Genomic DNA, 25,979 nt, shown 5'->3' on the forward strand with positions numbered 1-25,979 from the left:
CAGGAGCTCTGGGGGAGACCGCGCTGCACATAGCCGCCCTCTATGACAACCTGGAGGCCGCCATGGTGCTGCTGGAGGCCGCCCCGGAGCTGGTCAAGGAGCCCACCATACGTGAGCCATTTGCAGGTGAGGAACCTTAACGATTTTTCAAGGTGGACACAGCCAGGGGAGGGTCTGATGTCATCTCTTAAGATGGGCCTCTGAGGATAGGTTGGCGAAGGAGTGATGGAGGGTTCAAGAGGGACTCTTCTGAGTTGAAAGGAAGACAGAGGTCCTGGTCTTGACTTTGAATATCCGTGACCTCCTTAAGCCATTGATTATTTCCTTTCAACTTCTTTCATGTCCCCTGAAGGACAGAACTCTGTCTCTTTCAAAGTAGCACCGAAGTGTGACCTTTATATGCCACCTCCAATAGATAAGCGGTAGAAACAGCTAAGTGCCCTGCCTGAGGGATGAGGTGCCCTCGGTCTCAGGCCACTCTGCTGAGCCAAGGACAGAAATCCATGCAAGGGTCTGTCAGGGACCTCCTGTAAGCCGGGGGATGCTGTGTCTCCGAGACGACTGGGGACAGACCCCGTGACTGAGGGCTCTCTGGTCCAGGTCAGACGGCACTGCACATAGCCATCATGAACCAGAACATGAACTTGGTGAGAGCCCTGCTTGCCCACGGGGCCAGCGTGTCTGCAAGAGCTCTAGGCTCAGCTTTCCGCCTCAGTCCCCGCAACCTCATCTACTTTGGTGAGAGCCAGGGCCAGGTCCGGGGGGCGGGGAGGCGGGCAGGAGCAGAGGGAGGGAGGGCAGGGGAGGCTCCACGCCTGGGGAAGCTGGGAGGGGTCAGCCCTCACAGGGCTGAAGGCCAGAGCCAACCCCCCACCCCACAGCCCCTGCACCACCCCTGTCTCTGGTTCTGCTGACAAGTGTCCCCAGGCCCAGAGCTGAGATGGGGGAGGGGGCAGTCACTTGGAGAGACTGCCCATCCCAGCCTGCATGCTCATGGCGCGGGGCCCTCTGCACCCCCAGGGGAGCACCCTTTGTCCTTTGCTGCCTGCATGGGCAGCGAGGAGATCGTGAGGCTGCTCATCGAGCACGGAGCTGACATCCGGGCCCAGGACTCCCTGGGTAAGAGCCGGGCTGAGGAGGGCGGGGACGCTGGGGGTGTGAGGGGAGGGGCTCGGGCCGCCCCCAGGCCCACCCAGTGGGTCACGGGGAGCATCGGGGACTTTGGTCCCAGGGGCCATGTGACACCCGTGTCCTTCCCTAGGAAACACAGTGCTGCACATCCTTGTCCTCCAGCCCAACAAAACCTTTGCCTGCCAGATGTACAACCTGCTGCTGTCCTACGACAGGCGTGGGGACCGCCTGCAGTCCCTGGAGCTCGTGCCCAATCACCAGGGCCTCACCCCCTTCAAGCTGGCCGGAGTGGAGGGCAACACCGTGGTGAGGGGCACTCCCCCAGCCCCACCATGTCCTTCTCAGGACCCTTCTTCCCAAACTCCCCCAAAGGGTGGTGCTCCCTTATTCCTGGCTCTGTCACTAAAGTCCTCAGCCTTGGGAATTCCTGACTCCAGAGGATTCAAGAATCTTACTTTAGATTATCTGCTATGGGAACCCAAAGTTATGCTCTCTTTGCCTGTTTTCTCATTTCAGAGCTTGATAGGGTTTGTGGGAAAGAAAGATAACCAAAACATGACAAGCAGGCTCATGGAAACAGAGGCTTGTCAATTTCCAGCTGTCCGTCAGTCACCAGGACTGGGCAACAGCCCCTCTTCAGCCGTGCTGTTCCCCTTGACCAGCTCCTTACACGCTGACCCTGCAGCTCATTACTGTGTCCCCTCAGATGTTCCAGCACCTGATGCAGAAGCGAAAGCACATCCAGTGGACGTGCGGGCCGCTGACCTCCACCCTTTACGACCTCACGGAGATCGACTCCTGGGGAGAGAATGTGTCCTTTCTAGAGCTCGTGGTCTCTTCCAAGAAGCGGGAGGTATGAGTACCATGGAGGAGGAGGGGCTGTCCATTGTCTGAGATCCTGGGCTCCAGACACTTCCCTGCCCTGTCAGAGATGAGGATGAGGACAGACTCCTGGGACCTTTGGGAGAAAATTGCAATCAACACCCCTTTCCTAACTCCTCTCTCTCTGTGCTTAGCGCTTGTCCCTTTTAATGTTGCATATGAGGGACTCTCCAAAGGGACATTGCTTCCTATCATTCATTCATTCATTCATTCAGCATATTGAGCTTCTTACTGGGTCCCAAGCACTGTGCCAGGAACTGAGAATACAGAAATAAATGAAACCCAGTTCCTGTCAGTCAACTTTGTCCCTTTCCAGCCCCCGTCCTCAATACTTGTAATAGAGTACGACATAAACTGTCTCTGTGCTATGCCCAGTGGCCGCAAAACGGAGGCTGAGTTACCTTGGCCTGGCTGGACCAGAAAAGATGTCACAGACCACATGCTTGAGTGGGGGGTTCAAGGAGGTGCTGGGAATCACCGGGAAGATGAGGAAAAAGAGAGCTTTCCAGAGAGGGAGAAACATGTAGGTCAGTCAGACGCACTGGATCGAGTGATATGAGGGAAGGGAAAATTTGTTGAAGACCAATGGAGAGGGAGAACACTTCCTGATTCCTGGAACCCCCAAGATCACAGCAAAACGTAGTTCCCCTTGCTTCTCTGCCACCTGTCAATCTCCCAGGACTCCTCCTGGAGCTGTCAAACCCAGATGATTGCTGGTACTAATGAAAAGAGGACAGGGCAAGAGTGGCCAGTTTACAGATGAACTTCCTCAGAGAGTGTCCCTGGAAACAGACATGCGCTGAGCAGGATTTCTCAGGAATTGGAACCCCAGCCCCTCTGGTGGATGGTGGCACCCTCAAATCCGTGGTGTCTGATTTCAGCTGGCTCTCACATTTCTCTTCCAGGTTTTATTTTTGTCTTGGTCTGCTACTTTTCTATTCCCTCAGAATTCCTTTCTAGCCTCTTTTATATCCCTCACTGCCTTTGCCTTGAGCTCCATCAGGAGAACCAGATTCCTATGATGAAACAGAGGCCCTCTGGCTGGAGCACCTCCAACTTCTTGTTTTGTCCTCCTGCCAAGCAGAGCTGGAAACTGCCCAGTCTCTCTTCTTCCCTGTAAATTCAATGAAAAAGATATTCTCTGTGCTGGTGGTTGATCCCTCCAGCTATGCTCTGACTCTGCCTTTTCCTGCTTTCTCAGATACCTCGTGCTGTTCATCCTCCTCCTCGAGTATCTTTCCCTCTCTGTCTACTTACATCCGAGCACTAACCCATGTGCCTTGGATTACGGTCACATCCCACGCCCTGTGTCCTCTGTTGTGCCTCTCTACAATGCATTTATTTATTTATTAGAATGATTGAAATATTTTAAACTTTATTACTTTAAAGTACATTCATAGTACCAACCAAAATGTCAGTGTAAATTTAGGTAATGGAAAACGATTTTAAAATAGATCTACATCAATTAATAATATGCTACCAACACAAAAGTCCTTTTCCATAGGAGACTTAGTAGTTCGAAACACAAATTGAAAGCATATTACAATAATTTTTAATTCAAAGTGTGTATTTTTAGTTAGACAGATTTGGGTTTGGATCAATTGCCACTCTTAGCCAACTGATTATTGAAAAATCAATCAACCTCTCTGGCCAATGGTTTCATTATGAAAAATTTGTATAGTATGATTTACTCCATAAACATATGAACATTAATAGAGATAGCTTCTTAACCAGATCACAATTCCTGACACACAATAAGCACATAAAGATGATAGTTTTATTTTACCACCATTTCATTCTCCTTGGATTCAGAATGCTCAGATTTGATGCCTTGGTGCCCTTTCTTTTATTATTATTATTATTATTTTTTTTTTGCAACACTTTTACAGCAAATCTGACTAGTTCCTTGCTTAACACCACCACCACCCCGCCCACCCCACCAATTGCATCCCATTGCTTTCAGAAAACAAAGTCAACCTTGGCATTCAGAAGGTACCATGATCTGACCCTTAGCTACTTCATCCATTATAACCCATGCCCATCACTCCCAACAGATTCTGCCATGTCCCCAACCACATCTCTCCTGCTAGTGTCTTCTCACACCTTCCTACCTTGGTACCTGCTGCTACTTCATGGAATAATCTTCCTTCACTCTGCCTTCACTGAACCATCTGCTGCTCATCCTTCAGAGCCTCCATGGGGCTGTGGGTCCTTGTGTTGATTTCTGTAATAGCTTATCTGCGGCACTAGCACGAAGCCTAGCACATAGGGGAGGTTTACTAGTTGTCTGCAAAAGAAATGACAGACTCACTGAATGGATGGTAGTGCTGATGACGGCCCTGCCTGTCTGGGACCCAGTGGGGCATCCGGCACCCTCACTACGTTGGTCACCTCAAGCTACACTCTTCTTCCACGGCAGGCTCGCCAGATCCTGGAACAGACCCCTGTGAAGCAGCTGGTGAGCTTCAAGTGGAAGAAATATGGGAGGCCGTATTTCTACATCCTGGGTACCTTGTACGTGCTCTACATGATCTGCTTCACCATGTGCTGCATCCACCGTCCCCTCAAGTCCCGCTGTAGCAACCGCACAAATTCCCGAGACATCACCATCCTCCAACAGAAACTGCTCCAGGTGACTCTTCCCAGAAGGGGATGAAAGGGGAGGAGAGCTTGGGGTGATCGTGCTGGAAACCAGAGCAAAACTGCACGGGATGGGTACCGCTCACTGGGCTCCAGCAGGGGCCCACTCCTGATTACCCAGACAGAAATCAGGCATGAGATAGGGGGACCAGAGATGGGGCTTAAGGAGTAAAAGTGGACTTGTCTCAGGAGTGATGGCTTTCCCATTAACTTTGAAAGAATGCTTGGTATTAAAAATGCCATACATTTGTAAAATTTCTTGTCATTTACAAAGAGGACAAGGCCTTTGTGGTGTGACCTTCCGCGGAAACCCTGTTGTTCTAAAGAAAGGAAAGTCACGCTCCAGCTTCATTTCTGAGTCTGTTTCTGGTCTATGAGGGTAACACGGACATCCTTCTGGCCTGCGTTCTCTTCTGAGCACTGTCAGTAAGACCGCGTTGGCGATGATGTCAGCCGTCTGACTACCTGTCAGATGCCCTGCGAAAGGATGCCTGGATTAGGTAGCAGGTGGAAGTAAATATCTCTGAGGTCCCTTTTACTCTTGTGGGCCTTCATTCTGTGGGGTCCTTCAGAGGCCTGAGATGAGGATGGCTGAGTAGATGTAAGAGTCTGCTGTTGGAGAGAGCAAACTCTCCTTGGTATAAGAGAACGAGCAGGTGCTTGTGAGTCCAGAGCACATCCATTCAACACTAGGTTCATTTAATGTTCACAGGTAACCAAAGTTACTGTCCTAGGGACCTGAAAACAGCCAAGAAGGGGTGCAGGCATGCGGGTAGAAAGCAAAAGATAGAGGAAGAAGAATTTTGCCAAGAGCTCAGTGACTGGAGATTTATGCCCAGTGCAGGATGGGCCAGCCACAGGTATAGCTCCACTTGGACCAGGAAGAGGGGTTGTTTGGGTCAGAAAGAGAACAGAAACTGCCTGCCTAGTCAAGGAGCAAAGAGTAAGAGTCAAGTTAGACCACAGACAGTGGATGCTCAGAGAAAGAACAGGGCGCAGAGCCTCACTGAATCCGAAAGTCGAGTTGTCTTAGTATATATAGAGTTTCAGTATATATAGAGCTTCTCGAGTTGTCTCAGTATATATAGAGTGTCCTTGAGTATCCAGAGCACCTGTCTCGCACAAAGCAGGGTTGCTGCCTGAGGAAGACAAGCCTGAGAGTGTGACAGGGCTGTCTCAGAGGCAGCAAAGCTGCGCTTGGGGGCAGTTGTGCTCCACGCATCTCAGACTGGGCATGATGGTTGTCCCTGGTGTAAGGACCACACGACAGGACATATGGACATTTAGGAGATGCCTGAGTGAGACGGGTGAGTGACTCGGCATGCAGGAAATGGGTAAACCTGAACGAGTTGGGGGTGGCTGGACTTTTCCCAATGATCCTGACCCTGTGTTCCAGATGCATTCTTTTCCAACTTTGCTTTGTTTCAAACTTACTTGAGGGATTTTCTGGATCTAGAATGTAGATAGCCTTCTGGCCTAGGGGTTGAGTGATGCTGAACAAATGATTACCTCCCTATGTGTGTCTTTCTCTTTGGGGCCAGACTAATTACGTACAGATCTGTTCCTTTGACCCCTGTAATCTTTATTATTATTAGGAGACCCCTCCCCTTGCCTGAGGACTGGATGGAGCATAATTATAGCTGAGTGCACTGTCGATGCTTCTGTTTTCTCTACTGTTCCTTTCTTTTCCCCTTTGGCATTTTGACCCTTTTGCCTTCTACTTTGGTTAAAGCCACTCTGGCCTAAATAGAAAATTCTTGATTTTCAAGTGTTCTTTTCTTGGTGAGGAAAGGGGCTTAAGAATGCTGCTGTAAGGGATTGGAAGAGTGAAGAACATCAGTAAAAACATTTAGTGAAGGTCCGTGGTTTTTGGCATTACCCCTTGAGCCGTGGTCCTGAGTTTATGGAATACCTACGTTCCTCTTTTTCAGTAGAGTGTCAGTTGGGATTAGATCCAGGGCTCCCAACCTTATCACCAGGATTTGAAAGATTCTCCTTTCGTGGTGCACTACATTGGTTCAATAATAGGAAATTATTTTTTTTTCCTACTTCTTTGTTACTTGAAAGTCTTAGAAAAATGAAAATGCACCAGTACAGGGTCTTGACTTGATTAATGCAATTATTACCATCTTCGTTAGCCCACAGAGATTTTCTTAGACAAATGAATGCTTTTATATCCAATTATGTTTCTTGTATATATATTTTTATTGAAATATAGTCAGTTTACAATGTTGTGTCAATTTCTGATGTACAGCACAATGCTTCAGTCATACATGAACATATGTATATTCGTTTTCATATTCTTTTTCACCGTAAGTTACTACAAGATATTGAATATAGTTCCCTGTGCTCTACAGTATAAACTTGTTGTTTACCTATTTTATATATATTATTATCTGCAAATCTCAAACTCCCAATTTAACCCTTCCCTCCCCTTTTCCCCCCGGTAACCATAAGTTAGTTTTATATATCTGTGAGTCTGTTTCTGTTTTGTAAGTAAGTTCATTTGTGTCTTTTTTTATACTCCACATAGAAGTGATATCATATGGTATTTTTCTTTCTGTTTCTGGCTTACTTCACTTAGAATGAGGATCTCCAGGTCCATCCACATTGCTGCAAATGGCATTATTTTATTCTTTTCTATGGCTGAGTAGTATTCCATTGTATAAATATACCACAACTTCTTTATCCAGTCATCTGTCGATGGACATTTAGGTTATTTCCATGCCTTGGCTATTGTAAATAGTGTTGCTATGAACATTGGGATGCATGTATCTTTTTGAATGAGAGTTTCCTCCAGATTATATCCAATTATATTAATAAATCTGGACACACACAGGCTGCTTAGTCATTGTAGGAGTTCCCCTGTGAATGTCATTGGATCTAGAAAAGTTGCTGAGCTCCATGAGAGCAGCTCAGAACACCATCTCAAGACAGCCAAGCTGAGAGAAAGTGCTCCTTTGTTTCTGTGAGGTGGCATGAACTGTGCGGCAGCAGACACGTGAGGGTGGAGTTTGTTGATCTCTGTGAGGGTTTGGAGATATCTCAGTGTGCATCTCCACTCTAAGGTGCTTCATTGTTCAGCCCTAAAAGTTATGCTTTTCCAGGGTTTCCCCACAACTCTATTAATTAATTAATTTTCTGTCTCCATTCAAGGTCTGCTTGGTTTAGGCAGAACAGCGTGCACTGTAGTCCTGGGCTCTCAGGTTGCTGGGTGAGCAGAAAGTTCAAAGTCTGGGATTAGGCAGCTTAGATGTTAATTCTAACTCTGAAACCAAACAGCTGGTTGACCTTGGGCTGATCCTATCTCATGCTGGATCAGTAGTTTTAAACCAAGACTACACATTAGAAACATGGGAAGCTGGTAAAAAGACCTGTTCCTAAGCTGATCCGCATCTAACAAATCAGATTATCTGAAGCAGAGGCCCTGGCAATGGTATTTCTAAGAAATTCTTTGAGTAACTCTGATACTCACCTTGGGCTGAGAGCTACCGGCTTCCACCTTTGAGATCTACTCAGCTCCAGCTTTCCTGTCTGCAGTCTGTCACCCTCATCGCTTAGGTCCCCGATGTGCTATTTGGCAAGAGAGCATTGATCTCCCATCATCAGATTTCCTTTTTGTGGCTTGAAGATTTCCTTGATCTCTCCACTGCCCCTTTCTTCAAATTGCTTCACATTCATTTAACTAGTGATCACCAAGAGCCTAGTGGGGCCTGAGCATTGTGGTAGATGTTGGAAATTCTACATGGTCTGAGCAGAACACAAGTAATTGCTGCCCTTTTGGCACTTACAGGTGGGTTTACATGAAGTAAGTGAATAGATATTTCATTACAACCTGTGCTAGTTACAATTCACATTTTTTTTTCCTTATAATAAGAAAAAGGACAGGGTGCTGAGAGAGCTTATAACAAGGACCTGTAGACTCTAGGAGGCCAGAGAAGGCTTCTCTGAGAAAGGGAACTGAGCTAAGATCTGGGTACAAATTCAAGGTGAAAAGTGAGTTCTAAGCAGAGAGGGTGCGTACACAAAGGCCCTGAGGCAGGGAGACTCTTACCAATATCTAGGAACTGAAAGAAGACGCTAGACTGTAGGGAGCTGGGGCAGCAGCCTCCAGATGAGGCTGCCTAGGCAGATCCTTCCCGGATCATACAGGACCTTGCAGGCCAGATGGAGGATGTTACTCCTTATCCCAAAGGTCATGGGAAGCCCAGAGGGTTTTAAACAGGGGAGACACTTGATAAGACTTTTGTTTTAGAAGGATGTCTCTGTGTGGGGGGTGGAGAACAGGTTTGAGGGGGCCAGGGAGGATGTGGGGAGACCAGTTAAGAGGATATTACATTTTAACAAGCAAGGATAGTGGTGGATTGGCCTACGGCTGTGATGGGGAGATTGGGAGAAGGGCTTAGCATCAGGATTCTTACTGAAGGTAAAATCATCACTACTGCTCAGTGACTTGGATACAGACAGGTAGGGGATGTGGCAGGAATGACTCACAGGTTTCCTTTATTTTATTTTATTTTATCTTTATTAGCCCTTTATTTTTAATTGAAATATAGTTGATTTATAGTCGATGCTGTGTTAATTTCTGGTGTACAGCATAGTGATTCACTTATGCATATATATATTCCTTTTCATATTCCTTTTCATTATTAGCCATTACACGGTATTGAATATAGTTCCCTGTGCTGTACAGTAGGACCTTGTTGTTTATCTATTTTATATATAATAGTGTCTGCAAATCCTGAACTGCCAATGGATCCCTTCCCACCCCCTTTCCCCTCTAGTAACCATAAGTTTGTTTTCTACGTCTGTGAGTCTGTTTCTGTTTTGTAAATACATTGATTTGTGTTTTGTTTTTTTTTTTAGATTCCACATATAAGTGATATCGTATGTTATTTTTCTTTCTATTTCTGGCTTACATCACTTAGTATGACATTCTCCAGGTCCATCCATGTTGCTGCCAGTGGCATTATTTTATTCTTTTTTATGGCTGAGTAGTATTCCGTTGTGTGTGTGTGTGTGTGTGTGTGTGTGTGTGTGTGTGTGTGTGTGTGTGTGTGTATGTGTGTGTGTGTGTGTACACATACATACCACAACATCTTTATCCAGTCACCTGTCAGTGGACATTTAGGTTGTTTCCATGTCTTGGCTATTGTAAGTAGTGCTGCTGTGAACATTGGGGTGCATGTGTTTTTTCGAATTAGAGTTTCCTCTGGATATATGGCCAGAATGACTCACAAGTTTCCATTTATTTTAAATCATCCTCTACCTGTCACGATTGATAGGATTGCTTTTTCTACACATCATGATTCCTCATAAGCTCTCAACAGCCCAGAGCACCACAGTTATTTGAAACCCAACTGCTCTCCAACTCTACACTACTTTACTCAGGGGTCCTAATTAACTCACTTTGGAACAAGCACAGCAAATTAAAGACAGGAAAGATGAGGAGAAGCAGGGAGCCTAGCAGGTAAAAATAAAATCTATGGAGTGCTGGCTTTGTGCACTTTGCCTGCATTTCCCAGTGCTTCTGAGATCTTGTTAAAATGCAGATTCTGACAATGAGGCTGGTGTGGGCCCTGGGATTCTGCATTTCTGACTCGTTGCTGGGTGATGCTGTGATTCTGTGGACCAGTTTGATGACAAAACATTATCCCATGTAATCCTCACAGAAATCCTAATAAGTAAATTAAATTATTATTACCATTTTAAAGACGGTGACTCTAGATAAACAACAGGGTCCTACTGTGTAGCACAGGGAACTATATTCAATACCTTATAATAGCAAATAATGAAAAAGAATATGGAAAGGAATATATTTTTATGTATAACTGAGTCATTATGCTGTACACCAGAAATTAGCACAGCATTGTGAATTGACTAGACTTCAATTAAAAAAAACAAAACAGATGATGGATCTGAGGTCAAGAGAGGTTGAGCACTTTGGCAAAGACGCTGAGCCAGGAAGGGCAGCTCTGGGACTGGGGTTCTCATCTGCTGCACTTCAGAACCTTCACCTTTAATATGAAGCGAGGCCATTTCTCCCTCCAGAGTGATGTGCTGGATCTCAGTCTTCCTCCTTAGAGGACCTACTGCGTGAGAAACACATGTGTCCAGGCTTAGAGAGCTAGCCGGGGCCTGCCACACTCGGCTGCACGTGGGCTCACCTAATGTTTCCCTGCCAGGATAAGCGAGGCTGGAGTGCAGGGACGGGGAGTCAACATGGAACTGCCTCCCACCTGAGCTGAGCTGCTGTCAATTCTCTAGTTTTGATCAAAGGCCCCATTTTGGATGTGATTACATTTTGCTGTACAGGGTGAGCCATACTTCCGTGGGACTGGGTAAGGACTCCTCTGTAGAGAGCAGACATTTCCCTAGTTAACATTCCCGAGAAAATACAGAGACTAGGACATAAAATAACCTTTGGAAGCTAGACTTAGTTGGAGACCAGGAGATCTTCCTCTTTTTTTGGCCCCATGGTTCCCAAGTTGGGGTACATAGCAGAAACATTTACATCTGAAAAGGAAGATGCCAGGTCTGTGCTTCAAATGAACTGAATTGGCATCCCCAGGGTTGGCCTGGGCGTGTGTGTTGTGACAAACATTCCCCGGCTGATTCTGATGGGCAGGCTGGTGGGAGCCCCTGCACGGTCTGGAGGCTGAGGATAGCTCTTTATTGTGAGCCAGCAGGTCTCTTTCTGGGAACTTAATTCCTCTGCAAGAATCCTGGGCAGGAAAAGAGGGTCTCGGACGGGGTTTGACGACTGTTTCTGGGGTCTTCCTGCTTCCTCGCGGTTGCACGTCCCCCGCCCTTCCCCACAGTGGTACCCGGGCTCTCCTGTGCGCATCCCCTCTGGGCATTTCCCCCAAGGCAGTGAGTGCAGCCAGCTGGTAGGCGGGAGCAATCTCTTTAGGCCAGTTCTCAACAAAGTAGGCATGGTCAGCCTCCGCCGGGGAGCTGCCTGTTGACAACTCCCGAAATTCTAAGCCATGTAAAGATGTAAAGAATTACAGTCATCGTTAACAGACATTTATTTTTAGAGTTGGGAGGAGTATGTTCGAATTATTAGCCAGGCCTGCTTAGGTGACTTTGAGCTAGGAATCTGGAAATCTTTGTCATCCGTTGCCCCGTTCTTGATTCCTGATTCCCCCTTTACCGCCCTCTGCAACCCTCAGACCATGCTCAGCCTGGAGCTGCCTGCTGACCCTCTCCCGCCCCATCTTCCTCTTTCCTTTCTTAGGAGAGCCGCATCTACTCTGTGCCTTGTGGGTAAAGAGTAGGGGTTAGAGGTCCCTGCTCTCGTGAAGCTCTAAGATAACTGGTGAGACGTGGACTGTGTCTGTGACCACAGTGCGCAGGGTAGGGGCTGTGCACAGACGGGCACCTCATTCCTACCGGAGAGACAACTGACTTGGCGTGGAGGGGCAGGAATGGAGACCCAGGAGGGGTGCTCTGACCTCACTCTTGAGGGTTAAGTAAAAATTGGCAGAGGAGGGCATTCCAAGAAAAGGGCACAGTTCACACAAAAGCCTGACTTAACAACTGAGGACCCTAATAATTCAGTGTAGACGGAGCTCACACAGAACACAGGGGCACGGGCAGGAGCCAACCCAGCAAGGGTTCAGTACATCGTGCTTGGTCGTCTGAGTCTTACTTTAATTCTTATCTCACGATAAGGAACTCTTTTAACTGAAAGAACACGTGTGCCACCCGCAAGGGTTCTGTACATCACGCTTGGTAAACCGAGTCTTATTTTTTATTCTTATCTCACGGTGAGTAATAGAATATATGCACATGATTTAAAAATCAAACGGCAGGTATAATAAAGAGCAAGTGTCTGGCCCGCGCCTCCTCGCCCAAGCCTTACTTCCTGGAGGCGACCAGCTTTTACTTCTTTAAACTCTTAGTCCCTTTTGTTACCTCTGCACTGCTTCCGTCTCTGTTCATGAATTAGAGTTAGACATTATCTATCGAATTGCTGTTATGATGAAGATTTGGAGAATACCCATCACTCCTATCTCTCCCTCATTTTTATTCTGAAAATACTGTGGAACTAGGAAAAGTCTTAAACAGAGGAGCCATGGGAGGATATTTGCCTTTGAGAAAGATCTTAGGAGTAGGGTGAATGAGGGGGGGATGGGGGCAGGGTAGAGTAGGTGGGAGGCGCCATGGGTGTGCATTAAGGCAGCGGTACTGTGGATTGAGGGCACGGGGAGCATTCGGGAGAGCTGGAAGGCTGAAAGAACAGGACTGTGAGATTGAGGACCTCTGTTAATTCACTTTGCTAAACATTCTCTTCATCCCCAAACCTTCTCACTGTTGATTCACTTTGCTAAACATCCCCTTCATCCCAAAAGCTTCTCATAAGAACCACAAATCTAGAAAGCTGTGGACTGGCCCCTCAATAAAGATAGGAAATCTTTTTTTTTTTTAACTCAAGAAAAAATTATTTATTTTATTTTATTGAAGTATAGTCAGTTTACAATGTTGTGTCAATTTTTGGCGTACAGCACCCGAGAGAATAAAATTCTAAACATTTCAAAGAAAAACTCATTACCACTTTGAGTTTTGGATTTAATCCTAGAGGTGCAAGAGTGGTCGATTAAGGAGGGATTCCTATTATCAGTTCAACAGACATCAAAAAGTCATTTGTTAAAATTTAATGTCCCTGTCCATTTTTAAAACACTAAAATCTTTCTCCACTTCAAAAAGAGTATCTATTCCAAACCAAGAGCCAACATTACACGTCATTGGGAAACACTGGAATTCCCCTTGCAATCAAAAGAAAAGAAAAATGTTTTAAAAGCCCACTAGCCATTGTTTTTTCAGCTTTATTGAGGTGCGGTTGACAAATGGAAGTGTTGAGATATTTAAAGTGATCATCGCAGTGACTGGATACACTGTGAAAGGATTCCTCACATCTAGCTAATTAACATAGTCATCACCTCATTATTTATCTTTTTTGGTTGTTGTTGAGAAAAATTAAATTCTACTCTCTTAGCCACATTCAATTGTATAATACAGTGTAATTAACTAGAGTCACCATGTTTTACCATGAGCTCCTCAGACCTTATTCATCTCGTAGCTGAAAGTCTCTACTCTCTTAGCAATCTCTCATTTCGTCCACACCCTCAGCCCCTGGCAACCACTTTTCGACTCTCTGTTTCTAGGAATTTGACTTTTTTTTTCTGATACCTTGCATAAGGGATACCATGCAGTATGTGTCTTAATGTTGAGCTTATTTCACTTAGCATAATGCCCTCAGTGTCCATCCATAAAGTCACGAATGACAGGATTTCCTTTTTTCCCACGGCTGAATAATAGTCCATTGTATAAATATATATCACATCTTCTTTATGCATTACCTACTGATGGGCACCTTATTATTATTATTCCCATGTCTTTGCTACTCTGAATAATGCTGCAGTTAACACGGGACTGCAAATATCTCTTCCAGATTCTGTTTTCATTTCCTTTGGATAAATACCTAGAATTGAAATTGCTCGTCCTTGTGGTAGTTCCATTTTTAATTTTCTGAGGAAGCTCTGTTCTGTTTTCTGTAATGGCTGCAACAGTTTACGTTCCCACCAACAGTGCATGACGATGCCCTTTCCTCCACATCCTTGTCAACACTTACTTCTTGCCTTTTTGATAATAGCCATCCTAACAGGTCTGAGGCGGTATCTCATTGTGGTTTTGATTTGCATTTCCCTGATGGTTAGTGACGCTGAGTACCTTTGTTTCGGAAATGACAGGCCAGCCAAGAAACAAGCACCACTCAGAGGGTTGGAGTACTTAGATTTATTACACCTGCGGGCTCAGAGGGGCTTCTCTCTGAAGCTCTGAGCACCTCCAAGACGTGTGCATGAGGTTTTATAGGGTTAATTACAAGCTTGGGGTGTTCGGCCAATAGGCATGGAACAGCTTTAGCAGCATCGTTATTACCAAAAGTAGAGGCAGGGAGGCAGCAAAGCAACATTTCAAGGCCAGATATGTCTCTTTGAAAATCCAGCTGGCTAGCAAAAAACATGAACAGGGAATCAGCAAACTGACTCTTATTAACTTAGATTTACGAGTTAGCCCAGCAGAACTCAGATCAGTAATCCGACACTTGTTACACTTAGATTTGTGACTTATCTTGTTAGCCCAGCCCGACTTTTCCTTCTTACCTTTCCTGTACCAGTCAGCCATTTGTAAATCTTCTTTGGAAAAATGTCTATTAAGGTCCACTGCCCATTTTTAATTGCATTTTGTTTGTTTGTTTTTGCTATTGAGTTGTATGAACTACCATTACTTTTATTGTAACTTTCACACATGTGTATTACCTTTTATTTTCCAGAGAGGGCAGTTAAAAAAAAAAGCAATCAAAAGCCCTGCGGAAGGGTCTGTGTGGTGGTCTTGGACAGCAGAAAGGAAGGGGGCTTGCGGGAGACTGTGGCACCCTGCAGCCTGCTTTATAAAAGGGGACCTTTGAGGACAGAGTGGTGGAGGCAGCTGCTTTAGGGTAATGGGATCCCAGCTGGAGCAGAGGCAAAACGCTTGGGGTCTCTGGATACCTCTGTTATTCACTGTAAACCTAAATAGGGAAACTCCTACTTATAAAGAGTCTGTTGAACAAAAAAAGGGGTGGTAGTGAGGGGCAACCCCAGAAGGAGACTGTAGTAACCAAAACCGTCCCAACATTCTCCATTAGGTGGAGTGTCACCTTTTCATCTCCCGAGGGAAGAGCTGGTGCCACTCTCCCGCTCTCCTCTAGGGGCGCTCTGATCCCCACAACTCTCCAGACTAAATTACACACAGTCCTTTTCTTCTTAGTTGAGCCAAAGAAAGGTTGGCGGCAGTTTTCCAGACAAACTCAATCAAGGTACAAAGTTTGAAAAGAAATTCAAAAATTTAGCACATATATGGCACAGATACTGTTATTTTATTTCTGTGTTTAATGTTATTTTGTTTCCACAGTTAACACACTTACTATTTATCCCACTGCTTATTACCTGATTCTCAAAAAGAGTTGGCCTATTTGACAACGAAAGACAGGGGCTATGGGAACAGTAAGATAAAGAACAAGACCTGTGAACTGAATTTTAGGGCAGAGGAGAGGGCATTCAAAGATAGCTGCGGGAGCTGGTGATTAAACAAACAAACTCTGAGCTTCCTTGGAAGCAAGGCAAAAGGGAAATGTCCCACTATAGGCTAAAATAAAATTTGCCAGTTTCTCAAGAGAGATAAATGTCAGAGCAGTTTACAGAACATCAGTTCTTTAAACAACAATAATAAAGGAACTGGAGTCTCGTGGCAGTTTGCTAGACCACATGGTCCACTAGGCACGTAGTGGTAGATCCCATATGATCTACCTGAAACATTTCCACCGTCTGTTCGTAAGTCTGGTCCTACTTTTCCCTAAAGGCTGTGTCCTTGGCTGCTTCAGAGCTGATGCACACGCTCTGAGCGGCCACAGGACTCTCGGTGGGCGCCTTCTTTATACCATAGATCACCTTCTACTGCATCGTGTCTCTTCCTATTTGGAAAGCTATGCCTCTCACTGGACCAGCAAGGACAAGGCTGAGGTAGCCTGCAGAGGGATGCTTAGAGCTTCCAGTTCATCAGCAGAGCAGAGATGGTTAGCGTTTCTCATACCCAGTGTGGGATCACACCCTCCCCAGCTGAGATCATCCCCAGGGACTCTCAACCCCTGTCTTGGGTGCACAATTCAGAGATGTGACGGTGGAGAACAGAGTTCCCCAAAAGTGTGAAGGATACTTGAGTGTGTTAGAATTATTTGTATAATTTAAAGGAGAATTATGTCATCTATATGGAATAGGGTCCATAGTTTATGGTGTTCTCAGATGGGCACATAACTACAAAAAATTAAGGAGCCTTATTGTAGAATTTTATCGCTACATCTGGATAATGTTGCAGGCCTCTGACTGTGAAGTAAAGTGTGCAGAGGGAAGATGGTTTTTATTCCGTCTTGACCTTAGGACTATACCTACACCTGCCATTTAGGATAAGGTAGAGCTGTTCCTCAGAACTGAAATCCATATAGTGTCTCTAGCCCTTCCTTTTCTGTATTGCCAAATCATAATAAAATCACAGTGGATATCTCTGTAGCGCTCTACGGTCATACAGTATATCCAGATACATTATCTAACATTCACAATAACCCTAGGAGAGAAGGGTTATAGTCTCTGATTTACAGATGAGAAACCTCAAGCTCAGGGAGTTTCAGTGACTGATTCAAGGTTTCACTAGAGCTAGTAGGTCCTGGGTCCGTGTTGGAACCTGAATTCTGTGATATGTTTATATTCCTTCTGTTGGAAACCACAATGAGATTGGAAAAGCTGGACTTTCAGCATAGCTGAAACCAGCCCAAGCCACTAATGCTTCTTCCTGTTGGTTTAGCCTTCTTAACTTGATGCTCTGAAATGTGACCTCGGCCCCTTGCTATACACACCATAAATTACTGCTCATAACATGTATATAAAAGGTGACTTGCCAGGTGGTAACTCAAGTTATTAGCATGTGCAGCCTCCATATAGTCAGCCTTGGATTCATAGACTAATTCCTGGTCCCACGTTTAGCCACGATGGCAAATACAGTGCAGGGTGGTGGTGACGGGAAGGGGAGCTCGTCTTCATCCTGGACAGACTTTAGCTGCTTTAGGCCACTTTCTCAAAATGATTTGGCTCTCAGTCCATCAGAAAGCACTTCTTATCTTGAATTTTTCTCCACAGGAGGCCTACGTGACTCAGCAGGATAAAATCCGGCTGGTGGGGGAGCTGATGACTGTCTTTGGGGCTGTGGTCATCCTGTTACTGGAGGTGAGATGCAGCTGGGGCCCGGCCGAGGCTGCCCCCCGCCGAGGCCTCGGGCTGCACGGTGGACCACATTGCCTTTCTGTTTCCCGCCTTTCCCAGATCCCAGACATCTTCAGGGTTGGTTTCTCTCGCTATTTCGGACAGACTGTCCTCGGGGGGCCTTTCCACGTCATCACGTGAGTGTCCTTCCTTCCGGCCCCCTGCCCTCCCTTGCCAGAAGTGTTCCGGGTCTCCCAGTCACTCTCGGGGACCCTCACCTCCTGGGAGTTTTCTCCAGTGGGTTTGGATATGTGACTGATCACCCGTTTAGGTGTAAAGACTGAGCCTGAGTGTGCAGGACCCACGAGAGTCAGCACCGTGCTGGGTGGGGGGGGGACCTAGAATATCTCCAGCCCTCCTCTCACTCCCCACTCCCTGCTCTCCCCCCAGCATCACCTACGCCTCCCTGGTGCTGGTGACCATGGTGATGCGGCTCACCAGCACCAGCGGGGAGGTGGTGCCCATGTCCTTCGCGCTGGTGCTGGGCTGGTGCAGTGTCATGTACTTTGCCCGAGGATTCCAGATGCTGGGCCCCTTCACCATCATGATCCAGAAGGTCAGTGCTGCTGTCTCCTTTGGCTTCAGACCTTGGACCTTCCCAGACCCAGGGAGGGAGTGGGAGCAAAGAGGAAGATGCTACTCGGAGTGGAGCTGGTGGAACTATGGTGGCTTCCCGATCATCATCAGTAGTGGCTGTGAGCCAGGTGGAGAAAGGACCAGCCCTACCTTCCCTCCCCTCTCTGTTTTCCGTAGATGATTTTTGGAGACCTGCTGCGTTTCTGCTGGCTGATGGCTGTGGTTATTCTGGGATTCGCCTCAGGTAAGAGCACCGCTCTCTCCTCTACCAGATCTTGGGATCCAGTTTTCCAGAAAGTTCTCTCTCACTCTTGCTCTCAGTTCTCATTTCCCATTTGCACTCCTTTTTGCTTTTCTTCCCCCCCCCCCCCCCCGGTGGAAAGTGAATGGAAAAGCACGCTCACACCCATAGAAAGAGGGTCACTCAGAAGGCAGAGCCACGTGTTCTGAATTTCTGGGCCAATAACATTCATGTTGACTAACCGCCCTCCAAGATCATTAAAGGAGAGATAGAAAAAGGGCTTTGGAGGGAGAAGGACATTAAACAGGAAAGACTGGCCAGTCGCGAAAAGCGGTGTAGGCAAACAGACAGACCAGTATTTCACTTCTCTGTGTTTACACTTCAGAAGAAGAAACAGAAAACATTCAACAATACATGTAGTCCCTTTTTTCCCCTCTATGTGTGGTCAAAGTTGAAAGAAAAGGAAAGAATCTGAAAAAGAAGATACAGAAAAAGCGTTTGGGGAGTTTAAAGAATGAGAGAGGAAAATACAAAAGTCGTGAGAGAGACTTGGAGAAGAGAGGCCAGTGTGCCCAGGGCGCATGGGGAGAGGGCCAGAGAGAGGAGAGAGGGAACAGCAAGAACAGAGGAGACGGAGACAGAGCAGGGGGCAGGCCAGCAGCAGTGACGCGTGGAAGAAAGTTCTTAGGGAAAGACGAGAAGAGAAAGAGCAAAAGGTGGCAACTCTAACCCAGTCCTCCGTGTCTGCAGCTGAACATCCATAAGACAAGTGGATGTGCCTGACGATACGTGAAGACCCCCAACCCTAAAAGACCATGGCTTCTAGCACTGAGAACACCATTCCTGTCCTAGGCAGTCCCCTGTTTAACGGGGGTTCCTACGAATCAGTAGACTGAAAAAATACACCATGATCTGAACCATGATCTGAAAAGGGTAAAACTGTAGTAGGCTGCCTGTTTGGAGTGTTCCTCATGCACCCTTCCTCCCCACCCCCTCCTCCACCTGCACCTATGCATATATAAGCTGAGGGAATGGTAACAGAGTCGTTCTTTGCAGGTCTCCTAAACTCTCTTTTGTTGTTGCAGAGCAATGCTTTGTCATAGAGTCTCGTTCTGCTCTTGGGTTCACCTAATTTTACGTTTCCATTCCCCATACAGAGAGGCGTCTTTTAGAGGTTCTAATGCTGTCTTCAGTTTCCAGGATGCCCCTTGCCATGCAGTAGGCTACACATGGCACAGGGAAAACGTTTTCATGATGGTCCGAGCTCACCCAGGAAATCTCAGAGTGATGGATGGTTATCTAGAGGCCACTGAGAGTTTTTTTAAAGGTGCTTTTTCTTTTAGCCCTTTCATTTGCTCAGTTCTTTAACACTGTTGGAGATTCCGTGCATTCTTATTAGAACTGCCTTTTAAACATTTGGTTTTCTAAAATGTAAAAACCGGTAGGTGACATATATATATATATATATATATTTATACTGCATTTTATATATATATATATTTATATATATATATAATATATAAAAATTATATATATTATATATATACAATTTTTTGCTAAATTCTGAGTAGTACTATTACCCAGAAAAATGAATTTGGTCGTAGGGCATCTCAGGGTTAGCCAGATCTACAGGCAGAATGTGACTTTTATGTATAATTCACAGATGTACATTCATGTGTGTGTGCATGTGTGTGCACGTGTGGAAACGTATGGAGATGTATACTGGAGGTAGAATGAATGCAGACCAGGCCCATGCTTACTGTGATAACTCCCTGTTTCCTGATCTCCATGCCCTCTTCCTGGGCGGGGCAGCGTTCTTTATCATCTTCCAGACAGAGGACCCATCCCGTCTGGGCCAGTTCTATGACTACCCCACGGCGCTGTTCAGCACCTTTGAGCTTTTCCTCACCATCATCGATGGCCCCGCCAACTATGATGTGAACTTGCCCTTCATGTTTAGCGTTGTCTACTTTGCCTTCGCCATCATCGCCACGCTGCTCATGCTCAACCTGTTCATCGCCATGATGGGCGACACACACTGGCGGGTGGCCCATGAACAGGACGAGCTCTGGAGGGCCCAGGTGAGTTTATTAGTGTTTGTCTTACTAAGGGGCAGGGGATGGAGAGAAAAGTCCGAGTGGAATGTGTTATGATAGATGACTGTTAGGAGAGTCACGGAACACCCCGGCAGGGCTGTCACCTCAACAGAGTTACCTTTGGACAGGTGGAAGGGACAGAAGAGGGTAGAATGGTAGGATAGATTAGATCAACACCCCAGATCCTGGGTGTTGGTCATGGGGGAAAGGGTAGATTCCGGAGTCAGCCTTGAATCTAGTGGGAACTAGAAACTACCTTGTTCTTATATATTCTAGTTTTTAGTTTGGACCTTATCTTCTATTTGCTTCTATAACTCCCTATTTGTCTATGACCTTTTCTTTATATCCTCATAGTCTAACGACATTTTAGACTTGACAGTGCCTCTAGTGGTCCTCTAGAGGAGTTTCTGCCAAATATATACTCATTGACTGGTCAGAGGGTCATTCCATATCTTCTCTCATGTTGATTAGGACCTTACTATGGTGTGGATTTGGGTAGAGGTTGGGAGGAGAGAGCTTTTTCACTTTTCAAAAGGTTTTGTTATCAGAAAAGCTCATATTGCACTGGGCTGAAAACCATCTTTCTGTAATTCCATTCTTTGGCCCCAGCTTTTTCTTCTCATATAATGCAGAACACACTCTTCCAAATGAGTACCATTCAGCTATTTGAAGACAGCCATCATTTATCCCCTCAGACTTTTCATTCATTACCAATAACTATTTAGTCTGCTCTGTGTTGGGAAATGTCTAGGAACTGGGGACACAAGCATGAACACACCGATGTAGTCTGTACCCTCATGGAGCTTACACTCTGGCTGGGAAGACAGATAGTAAACAAATGACTTCACAGAAAGCTGTACAGTGGTAACAAATGTGTCACAGAGAAATAGAAGATGCTAAGAACAGGAGGCAACAGAGGAATTTGACTGGAAAGTTAGAACTTGCTTTCTTGATGGAGTGCATTTAAGGTGGACCCTTAAACGTGGGTAAGAATTAGTTAAGAAGAACAAGGGGAAGAGATGGATGGTAGGATTTGTATCAGTCAGGACTTTTGGCTACAGGGACAGAAAACCAAACACCAAGAGACTTAAAAAAAAAAAAAAAAAAAAAACAGAAGGAGGAGCATGTGTTGATCCTCACAACTGGAAGTTTAAGGAATTAAACTAGCTTTAGGCATGTCTGGCCAGAGCCTGGATCTCTGTTTCACATGTTACATCAGTTTCTCTGTTCTCTCTTTTGTTCTGACGTTTCGAAGTCTGTCTCTTGCATCACATTGGTGAGCTAGCTTACAGAAGCTCTAAGCTCCCAAAGGAATGAGCAGGTGCCCTGGGTTCCAAATTCCTAGGGCCCCATTCTTAACTGTATTCTGTGTGCCTTCTGATGCTGTGGATTTATAGCCTTTAAAAGAGCATCGCCCCTGCCTCCTGAAGCCGTCTCATGGCAATAAGTTTGATCATAGGCACATCCTAAGGGTAGGGCCAAGGATCGAAGAATGGTGGTGGTGGTGATGGTGATGGTGGTGGAGTCTGGGAGAGAATAGACTAATTAACTAGGACTGTGTGAAGTCCAGTCTCCTCTAACTGACGGATTGAGAGTGGAGCAGGAGCGATTCTCTAAATGAAAGGTGGGCTCTGTTACCAGAAGAAGGTGAGTGTGCTGAATGGTGGTGCGGGGAGGAGCTATACATGTCCTCTTCAAGAGAAAGAGCTCTCCAGGGAAAGGGAACAGAAGGACTGAAAGTCCTGAGGTGGGAGGGAACTCGGTGCAGCTAAGACACTGAGAAGGACAGGAGCAGAAGAAGACAGAGTGGAGAACTGAGCTATATTAAGGATTCCTAGTTCCTGCACTGTTAATCAGAATTCCTGGACCCAGTCCATCCTGACTGGCCCCTTTGTTCACAGCTAATCATGGGCTTTTTGATGCTGGAACGATCCTGATCTGATTGGAGGAATGCAGTACAAAGAGGGGCCGTGCTTTACCTTGCTTTGGACACTGTGCTGTAAATAGCACCTAAAATTGAGTCAGTCCTTCTAGCAAATAGGCAGTTGGCCCTTTTAGGCTTGTGATCAACGAGAACCCCGACAGCTTTGTTACGTGACTTATTTAGCTAAGCTCCTGTACCATTTTTCCTGTACTTACACAGATATTTTTGTCTTATACGTAAGTGTAGAGCCTTATTTTTGGTTTACTTAAACTTCATGTTAGTGGTTCTTTAACCAGCGTTCCAGTCTGGCGAGGTCATTTTTATGTTGCTTTGTCATCTCGTGTATTACGTCTTTCTCCCAGTTTTGTCGCAAGCATGTTTGATAAGCTTGTCTTCTGTGTTTCATCTAAGTAATTAATGACGGCTGGGCAAAGGACAGAACACGTGCCACTAGAGTTTTCCCTGCCAAGTTTGGAGTCATTAACCCGCGCTTTTCCTTCTTAAGATACCGGCCTTTCATTTGCTGCTGATTCCCTGAACACCCGCAGCAGTATTTCAGCCCTGAGATCACAGAGATTCTGTTTAATCGTTCTATTTATGCCTATGGCTTTCCTATGAAAAAAGAAATGAGATTAGTTTGGCGTAACTCATTTTCCATGAATGTGAATAGTAATGTAGGGGTCACTGTTTTGCTCAAAATACTCATAAAAGTCTCTCCTTTTATGGTGAATGATGCATAAGTCAGGTAGCACAGGCTGGGGGCTGGGGGAGGGGTAAGTCGCTGTCGTCTTCACTGACCTCTGGTGTCCTCACCCACCGCTTCCTCTTGGTTCTGTCTGTCAGTAGCCTCCAGGTTCTCTGAACCTCATGGCTCTTTCTGAGTTCTTCCTCCCTCTCTCGCCTCCTCCTAGGTTGTGGCCACCACGGTGATGCTGGAGAGGAAGATGCCTCGCACCCTGTGGCCTCGCTCTGGCATCTGTGGGTACAAGTACGGGCTGGGGGACCGCTGGTTTCTGCGGTGAGTGACAGTGAGATGTGCGGACTGTCAGCCTGTGTGAGGCCGTGGGAGCAAGGGTGACCATTTGTGCATTTAATACCCTCCTCTTCATTCTTGAGATCCCAAATTGGACCCAAAGGAGATGTCACCACTCTATAAAGGGAGACCGCAGGAGCCTGTTTGGGGGAGGGGGGTGGAGCAGAAGTGGGGGGTGCAAAGAATGCCAATAGCTGATGCCAGGCTGTGAGTTCACAGGGCAGTAGGGTGTGGGCGATACGAAGATGTGTCTGTGCCCGAATGTGCGCATGGGTTACCCAGCTTGGTCTAGTCTTGTTTCCACCTGACCCCCACTTCCAGTATATTCTTGCCTTGAAGCTAACCTGCTCCTTCATACTCTGCCTTCAGCTCCTCCTGACCTGGCTCACTTTTCCTCAACTGCATCTCATCATCCTTGTGACACACTCATCTTTTACTTGGCTCTGTTTTCTTTCATTCTCACCCATGTTCCCCGCACCATCACACCCCCACACAAGCCTTACTACCCTCCAAATCCTGAATGCACAGCCTCTTTGGTTTCTATTCCAGTTTATCCTCATCTCACTCCACTTCCCTTCATTTGATCCTGGACACTCCTCCTGCTTCAGCTCTGCTAACTTCCCTCCCTTTCCTCTCGACCCAGTTTCCTACATGGGCCCCATTCACTTCTGCTTCTCCTCATGGCCCATCTCTCCCCACCTCAGCTGAGCCCTCTCCCCTTTCCCCTTCTCAGAGTTGAGACCAACCAAGATCAGAATGCGTTTCGAGTGCGTCGCTATGTGGAAGCTTTCAAGGGCTCAGACAAGGAGGAAGGACAAGAGAGTCTTTCTGAGAAGCAGCCCTCGGTGGTTGAAAGTGGGACTCTAGCCAGAGCCTCCCTGGCTCTCCCAACTCCTTCCCTGTCCCGGACCACGTCTCGAAGCAGCAGCAGTCACCGGGGCTGGGAGATCCTTCGTCGCAATACCCTGGGACACTTGAATCTCGGGCTGGACCTTGGGGAGGGGGATGGAGAGGAGAATGTCTACCATCTGTGACTGGGACCCCTGTTACTCTTGTCCCGCCTCCAGGTAGTTCTGGGTGGGGGCAGAGAGGGAGACGTCGCCTGTGCGAGTATCTGACTTCCGTGCCTGTTAATTGTGGGGGGGGGGGGGTGGACAGGGTAAGTCTTAAAAGTCGTGTCTTCCCTTCACATCAGCATTTCTGGGGATGAGCAAAGGACCCCACACATCTTCTGGCTTCTTGGAAGTTTCACATCTTGGGAAAGAAGGTACCTTTTCGAGCAAAGTTAGATTTGGCAACTAAGGACACAAGGTAGGGGTGCTAGACCCCTGACCGGGCTCTCTCCATTTCTGTCCCACGTGGCGCTAGCTCCTCAGCTGTGACGCCTCCCTGGTTGCACAGGGCTTATAATGTGGGAGGAGCCAGGCACAGCATTGAGCGTTTCACCTTCTCCTGCGCCCCATACGACTCCTTCTCCTCACCTAACAACCAAGCCCCAACTAGAAAATTGCAAAAAAAAAAAAAAGGGTTCTTTATCCTTCATTTAAAAAAAAGTGTACTGTAATAAGATACGCATAATATAAAATTTACCATTTTAACTCTTTTTAGGTGTACCATTCAGTGGCATTAAGTACAGTCACATTGTTGGGTATCCATCACCACTATTCATCTATGGAATTTTTTCGACTGAAACTCTTGTATCCATTAACTATTAACCTCCATTACCCCCTCTCCAAAGCCCCTGATAAGCAGTATTCTGGTTTCTGCCTATGACTTTGATTGCATTAGGTGCCTCATGTAAGTGGAATCGTACAATATTAGTCCTACTGTGCCTGGCTCGTTTGACTTAGCGTCATGTTTTCAGGATTCATCCATGCAGAGCATGAGCCAGAATTGCATTCCTTGTAGAGGTCGAATAATATTTTATTGTATGTACCTGCCACACTGTGTTTATCCGTTGACCTACTGATGGACATTTGAGCTGCTTTTACCTTTGGCTGTCGTGAGGAATACTGCTATGCCCGTTGGTACCCAGCGACCCGTTCCTGCTATTAATTTCTTTGGGCCTGTGATTAGAAGTGGAATGGCTTGATTTTATGGCGATTTGATGTTTAATTTTTTGAGGAACTGACATACTCTTTTCCACAGCAGCTGTACTGTTTTACATTTCGTCAAACAATGCACAGGGTTCCAATTTCTCCGCAACCTCACCAACCCTAGTTATTCTCTGTTTTTTTGTTTTTTGTTTTTTTGATAATAGCCAATCTAATGGTTACGCAGTGGTATGTGATTGTGGTTTTGATTTGCATTTCCCCAGTGACCAACAATATTGAACGTCTTTTCTCAGGCCTATTGGCCACTTGTATATCCTTTTTCTTGGAGAAATGTCTCTTCAAGTCCTTTGCCCATTTTTTGAGTTGTTTGGCTTTTGTTTTTTTTTTGTTTTTTTTTTGTTTTTTTTGTTTTTTTTGGTGGAGGGAGCTGTTATTTTTTGAGTTGTCTTATCCCGGCTTTTTGAGACTCGGAGTCTGAAGTGTTTGCATCTCATTTGCATCCTGGTGTGAATTTTAAATATGTGTAGTAAATTATTTCCTTTCTA

The 25,979-nt window shown here is 46.2% G+C and overlaps 1 protein-coding gene across 7 annotated transcripts in view; it reads left to right on the top strand.

The window, feature by feature from the left end:
* TRPV5 (transient receptor potential cation channel subfamily V member 5) overlaps nucleotides 1-25,979 on the top strand; it is a 31,684-nt gene extending 5,705 nt beyond the window's left edge. For 5 of the 7 annotated variants that reach the window (XM_074366892.1, XM_074366891.1, XM_010957035.3 and 2 more), the window contains 13 exons: nucleotides 4-126; nucleotides 601-738; nucleotides 1,021-1,119; nucleotides 1,262-1,437; nucleotides 1,838-1,984; nucleotides 4,433-4,645; nucleotides 17,388-17,474; nucleotides 17,571-17,647; nucleotides 17,901-18,066; nucleotides 18,264-18,330; nucleotides 20,140-20,408; nucleotides 23,259-23,365; nucleotides 24,114-25,979. In XM_074366892.1, coding sequence (XP_074222993.1) covers nucleotides 4-126; nucleotides 601-738; nucleotides 1,021-1,119; nucleotides 1,262-1,437; nucleotides 1,838-1,984; nucleotides 4,433-4,645; nucleotides 17,388-17,474; nucleotides 17,571-17,647; nucleotides 17,901-18,066; nucleotides 18,264-18,330; nucleotides 20,140-20,408; nucleotides 23,259-23,365; nucleotides 24,114-24,414 — 1,970 coding nt within the window. In that variant the 3' untranslated portion in view covers nucleotides 24,415-25,979. The remainder of the gene's footprint in view (nucleotides 1-3; nucleotides 127-600; nucleotides 739-1,020; nucleotides 1,120-1,261; nucleotides 1,438-1,837; nucleotides 1,985-4,432; nucleotides 4,646-17,387; nucleotides 17,475-17,570; nucleotides 17,648-17,900; nucleotides 18,067-18,263; nucleotides 18,331-20,139; nucleotides 20,409-23,258; nucleotides 23,366-24,113) is intronic. The other 2 variants (XM_074366893.1, XM_045517418.2) reach the window with 1 other exon arrangement.

Source organism: Camelus bactrianus, chromosome 7 (genome assembly GCF_048773025.1).
Source record: "Camelus bactrianus isolate YW-2024 breed Bactrian camel chromosome 7, ASM4877302v1, whole genome shotgun sequence".
Lineage (NCBI taxonomy): Eukaryota > Metazoa > Chordata > Mammalia > Artiodactyla > Camelidae > Camelus > Camelus bactrianus.